The sequence below is a fragment of the Cricetulus griseus genome (genome assembly GCF_003668045.3).
Source record: "Cricetulus griseus strain 17A/GY chromosome 1 unlocalized genomic scaffold, alternate assembly CriGri-PICRH-1.0 chr1_1, whole genome shotgun sequence".
NCBI lineage: Eukaryota > Metazoa > Chordata > Mammalia > Rodentia > Cricetidae > Cricetulus > Cricetulus griseus.
Genome location: NW_023276807.1, coordinates 198396029 through 198402028, shown reverse-complemented (window position 1 = coordinate 198402028; position 6000 = coordinate 198396029). Strand labels below are relative to the sequence as shown.

General features: G+C 45.5%; 1 protein-coding gene across 1 annotated transcript in view; it reads left to right on the top strand.

Moving 5' to 3' along the window:
* The first annotated feature begins 460 nt into the window (after nucleotides 1–460).
* The window catches only part of Lrmda (leucine rich melanocyte differentiation associated), a 438138-nt gene continuing 432598 nt past the window's right edge, over nucleotides 461–6000 (top strand). Inside the window, exons 1-3 of the mRNA XM_035453082.1 lie at nucleotides 461–470; nucleotides 582–615; nucleotides 2361–2487. Coding sequence (XP_035308973.1) covers nucleotides 461–470; nucleotides 582–615; nucleotides 2361–2487 — 171 coding nt within the window. The remainder of the gene's footprint in view (nucleotides 471–581; nucleotides 616–2360; nucleotides 2488–6000) is intronic.

Sequence of the window (6000 nt, the reverse complement as noted above, 5' to 3'; positions counted from 1 at the left end):
AGCTTCACTCCCCCTATGGCAAGCAGGGACCTGGCCCTGAAGCACTTGTGGTTAATATGCTGGGTTCACTGACTCCCATGGAAAAAGGGACTCTTTTGGTAGAGAATTGGATTTTATATTCAGTATCTGATCCCCATAAACCCAGCAACTAGGCCTGATAAAACATGCCCAGAACCCTAATAGTGGGATGGTCTAAGCAGGAGGATCAGAAGTTCAAGGTCATCCTTGGCTACATAATGAGTTTGAGGACAGCACAGGATATTTGAGAGCCAGATACAAACAAAACAAAACAAAACAAAACAAAACAAATAAAACCAAAACCAAACAAACAAAACGCCAAGGACTTTAGGGAGCCCGATTGCCGGCACACTGGATTTGTTCATCAGCACACCTGCTATGATTCCTCTACTCTCTCAGTCTCCACCCCCACAATTCAGATCACAGCTTCTGGGATAAACCAATGGATGATGGCAGGAGGAGGCTGAACTGACTGGGAACACAGTCACTGTTTGGGGTGGAGGGGAGCTTGAGGCACTTGTGCACAAAAGTCCCTGCAGTCTTCCTGAAATCCTCTGAGCTAGGAGACACACAGAGCCAGGCTTTCAGTATGCTCCAGTTCAGGCTACAAGGAGTTGGGGGAGCCTAGACCAAGCCCCAAAAGGGAGGGTTTTTTTCTTTTTCTCTCCCCTTCCTTCCTTCCTTCCTTCCTTCCTTCCTTCCTTCCTTCCTGCCTCCCTTCCCCCTTTCTTTCTGCCTCCCAGAAGCCTACAAAATAGGATGACTCCTAAACACTAGTTTCAGGGTTTTGTGTTGGCCCAGCAGCAGGTGCTGGAGCCAGAGTGGGACCCCATGAACGTCCCTCAGACACAGGGCATGCAGATGGAAGCAAGCTCTGGGCCCAGTGGAACCCAAAGATTTAATGAGCATGCTTTTACACATCTCAAGGGTAGTAACCCCCCCCCACTCTCACTTCCCCACCCCTTGTTTTGTCGACCCTTTGTCAGAAAGCCCACCAGGGAGCCATGACACCTTGGAAAACTCCCATGCTAAATGCCCCTGCCTGTAGTGCACCCAGGACACACACAAGATGACAGGGTCTTAGCATTGGTTCCATCAGTAAAGGCATCACAGCTGACACCATACTGATCTACCGAACTTTCTAGACTAGCCAGGGATTCAATGTGTGTCTTCCCTTCATGGACTCTGTGACTCAGCCGGCTCCAGCCTGTGCAAACTCAGCATGTCTCCTGGGCCTGGCAGGTGAACAAGCTGGGAGTCTGCGCAAGCCCTGGGACCTTCAGCAGGCTCACTTTAATTAACATTTGTGTGTGCCTGGGCAAGCATTTGTGCACAACTGCCTCATGCTCTCCTCCACCCCAAACACTCACAAGAGTCCCTTAGGTGAAGTGCTAATTTCAGACTACAAGGGTAAACAGGACCACCTTTTCCTTTCTGTCGGAGTATTTTTGTCTTTGAACCTGATACTTAATCCTTTTTATTTGCTGCCTCAAAATCTACATTGCTGTACTCTATGCCTAAAGAAAAAAAAAAGTCCACATTCCATAAATTAGAACTTGAGACCAGGGGCTTTGAAGCAGAAATTCTCCCAGCCCCCTGTCCCCACACAAAACCAAAACCGAGTAAAAAGAAATAATGAAAGAAGAAAAAGCTTTCTCTTGGCCTGGAGTGATTATGTAATTCCTCCCTGTCGGGCAGCCATGGGATGCTAGGCAGGAGCAAATTAAGTGATTAGTAAAGAAAAAAAAATAGAGGGAGAAGAATAAAAAAGAGCCCACAGATGTGAGGATGTGAGGGGAGAGTAAAGCCCCTTCCTGGCCATTTCCCTTATGACTGTACAGAGGAGAACCGCTAAGAAATGATACTTGAAGTTATATTTATTATTGTAAGAGGGGTATGAGATTTCTAGGCAGGAATGATGGATGACAGCTTAAATTTGTGTCCAGGGAATGAAGGTGAACTGTGACAGAGTTATTTATCTTGGGAATGGAGGTTAGGGTCAGCCCAGGCTGGGTGCCTGAAGGCACAAGACATTGACAAATTTATCCTGCAGGCCGTATCTGAAGCCCTTTGTTTTGGATCCTGGCTTCTCAATAAGTGACCCTCATCCTTCATGTTGGCAATTCGTGAAGGATGCGGTGAGTGCCAGCGGGGGCCCCCTTCTCCCCCTCCACCCCCACCCCGGCTCCCTGCTACTAATTCTTGTCATTCACTCTGCTGACAGGCACCAAGCCCAAACTATTCCCAGTTCTGAAAGGGAAGGTTAAAATATTTATTTCGGCTCATAATGGCCTCTCTGATTTACTGCAGGATCGTTTTCCCCCTTGCCTTTGTCATTGCAGGTCACTGGAAGGACTGAGCGCATTCAGGAGCCTGGAGGAACTCATCTTAGACAACAATCTATTCGGTGACGACCTCGTGTTGCCACGGTTACCCCACTTGCACACCTTAACCCTCAACAAGAACCAGATATCCTTTTTGGCACCGAGCACGCCAGGTCCTTGCAGCACCCCACTTGCCGCCCAACTCCACGGGGGTCCTGTTCTTCCACCCCCATACCCTTCTTCGCAAAAATACCTGCAAAATGTCAAATGAGTTTTATGTGTCAGCTAAATTAAAGTATGTGAAATACAGTCGGTGGGCAGACAAAGCGTTCTGTCTTCTGGCGCTCAAGACACTTCAGAATAATTTATTATAGGTCATTCATAAATGAAATGCACCGTTATATCTTCCTGTTGCTCCATTTTAGTGTAGAGATCTAAGTTATGGCTGCGAGGAAATCTTTTTAATAGATAAAAATATAGAAAGAAAATAATGTCACGGGCGCCTGGGAGGAAAAGCTGCTTCTGTTTGCCTGGGCTTGTGTGGGAGGGCGACCTCTGGTGGCAAGCCGTGGGTAATGCCGCTAAGCTGACTTAGTCCTTGTAGGTTTCAGGAATGGTTTTGATATAGGTTTCTGGAACAGTTCTAGAGATCAAGGAGAGAGAGCTGATGTGGAAAGAGATGTGTGAAGGTCTGGCTCTTCACTCCCCGTGGATACAGCCTTGGGCATGATGACAGAACCATGAGAGCCGTGATAGGTTTCGGCCTCCTTTAAGTAGGTGAGTATGCCCATCCTGGCCTGAGAATTAGGAAGTAACCACCCTTGATTCTGTAGTGAGAGTACATCAGAAGACTTCTCTAACAGCATAGGGTACATGGCCCCTCCAATGTTTGTGCTCTTGGTTACCAGGAACTAGAACGCCAGCTTCACCAGGCAGGCATTTCGGGATCCTTCCTGTGCACAATTCTGCTTGGCCAAGTTCACATTCCACAGATGTTTGTGGGATAAACAATATACTTATTTTCACTAGTTTCTCACAGAAGCCATGCTCTGTTTCGGGGACATGAAGCACTTTACTTTCCATTCTCACCAGGTCCAATGAGGCGGGTATAGATTTTCCATTTGTCTCATCTTAGAAACTGAGGTTATGTATACATTCCTAGTCAAACAATGAACAAGATGGAGACCTGGATTCAAGCTCAGCCACGGTTGCATCAGGGGGTTTGTTTGTTTGTTTGTTTGGTTGTATGGTTTGATTCTACTGCAGAATTTTGGACTTGGAGTCCGATTGCCTAGCATATTGATGTAAAATCACTTGTTCCCACTTCATACAAGTTAGAAACAAAGACCCAGCATTATCCCTTCTGGTTATAAAGTAAAAACAGATTCATATGTTAAGTTCAGCGTACATGCTTATGTCAGCATTTAGGATGCTTTGCAAAATTACTTATTAGCCTCTATTGATGCTTCAAGCTGTAAGTTAATATTTTTTTTATTGTTTAAAATATTGTCTCAGTCAGCTCTTGCTGCCATGACAGAATACTGTTGACTGGGAAGCCACAAACAAGTATTTGTCACTCATAGTCTGGAGGCTGAGAGGCTGAGAGCAGGGTCCAGCAGGAGGGGTTTGATGATGATGAGTCCTCTGCCTGCTCTTATATTGGGGGCAGAGTGGGGGGAGGGAGGATGTGGAGGGGGAGAGAAACATTTTTGTTTGTTCTTATCAATGGATTAAGTCACCCTATCGTGGGTTCTACCTTTAGGACTTAAAGACTTCTCAACGGATTTGGAGTCAAAACACTTGCATTTTGAGAGTGGGGTATAAACATTTAGTGCTTCTCAAATGTGTTCCTATAGCCATTGCCAGTGGACACTTCAGGGGAAGAAGAGGAAGTAAGTTCACCGTTTGTGTCATAATGAAATTTAGTAGGGTTCTCCTCATGTATTCTTTGGTCCACTGAGCTTCCAAGTCATTGTTTGAAAGCATGCTGTGTTCTGTGTATTCTCCTCTTCCTCGGCAGTCCTTGGTGATCAGCTGGACCACATGCACAGCTGGTTCCAGGAGAGAAGACTCACTAGGCTGAACTCTACATGATACCCCTCCTCCCTTGAGCCTCAGCCCATGTCTTGTTTCTCATGTCATCACAGGATACTACAGTCCACAGACATAGTTTCATATGTCCTCTTGGTCATCTTTAGCAGTGTGGCCTTGTGTAAGTCATCTTCTGGGAGCCTGTTCCTTATTTTTAGAGGCATAAGTTGGATCAGGTGATGGCTTTATTCTCAGCACTACTGAGATTGGTAGGCCTCTTGGGATCTAGAGTTCTAGGAGATTGACTGTGTTTTGTTAAGTCCTTTTCCTATTCTGTGCCTTAACTTCCTTGATCTGTAGTGGTAATGCTAAGAGAGTAAGGGGACTAGCCTGGGAAGTCACTGTGTTGCTGAAAATCCAGTTACATAACTGTGCTTTTATAGAGCATCTTATTATCAGTGGATACAGACACACTAAGTGTTGTCCAGCTCAGGTTGCTGCATCCTGCTCAAGTTACTATGCAATTTCTTTCTTCTTTTCCTCCCGATATACTAGCACCATGGCAAAAATCAGCTTCCCCATCCCTTTGATCTGGAAGTTGCAGTCTGCAAGGTGGGCAAAAGCAGACAACATTGTATGCCCTCCTCTTAGCCTAATACTTTGACCTTGCCTCTTCAGATTAAAATTCCCTGCTTGTGCAAATGCCTCAATCTGCACAAGGGTACTGCTGGTGCTGTCCCACGAGATGCCCCAGACACAGGCTCTGTCAGCTAGCTCATGTAGCATAATGATCCACTCCATGGAACAACAAATGTTCTCCACACTCCAATTCTATGTGAATCAGGACTCAGCTGGGTGGTTCTTCTGATGGTCTTACTTTGTGTCACGCAGGAAGCCATGATTTTTTTTTTACCAGTGCTAGATAATCTAAAATAGCCTCACCCTTACGTGAACAATTAGTGCTGGCTGTTGGCTCAACTGCCTGTCTCTAATGGGCTGCATGCACTATAAGACTTGAAAGGATTGTTCTAGGGCACAGGCCCTGGTGCACAAGTACTTGTCAAGTCCTACTTGCATTATGAAAGCAAGTTGCATACGAAATGCAGAGCAAATGTGGGAGATGACACAGGTGTGCACATAAAGAACTGCTCATTTCTATAGCCATCTACCGCACCAGACTTGGCATCTCATCTCCAGAGATCTCATTTCATTTTCACGATAAAGCGTCCTACCGGCTCTCCCAACTCATCTTCTATACATCCCAGGCCCACCTGCCCTGGGATAGTATCACCCCCTTCATCAATTAGCAATTGATGGAGTCAGTTCCTCCACTGAGACTCCATCTCCCCTGGTATGGCTAGGTTTGTGTCGAGTTGACAAAATCTACCATGACATCATTCTAGACAAAATATGAAAACCACTCTCATCTGACTAAAGCCATCATCACCAAGAGAAGAATGTATTCCTTAGACTTTTATAATTTACTATAATTCTAATCTCATTCTATGAGTTTGCAATCACTGGCAAATAAATGTCCTTTGTTGGCATTTTTGTTTATTTGTTTTGTTGCTTTAGAAAACTCAGAGATTGCAAGTGTTTGGGAGACGCACAGAATGCCACAGGCATG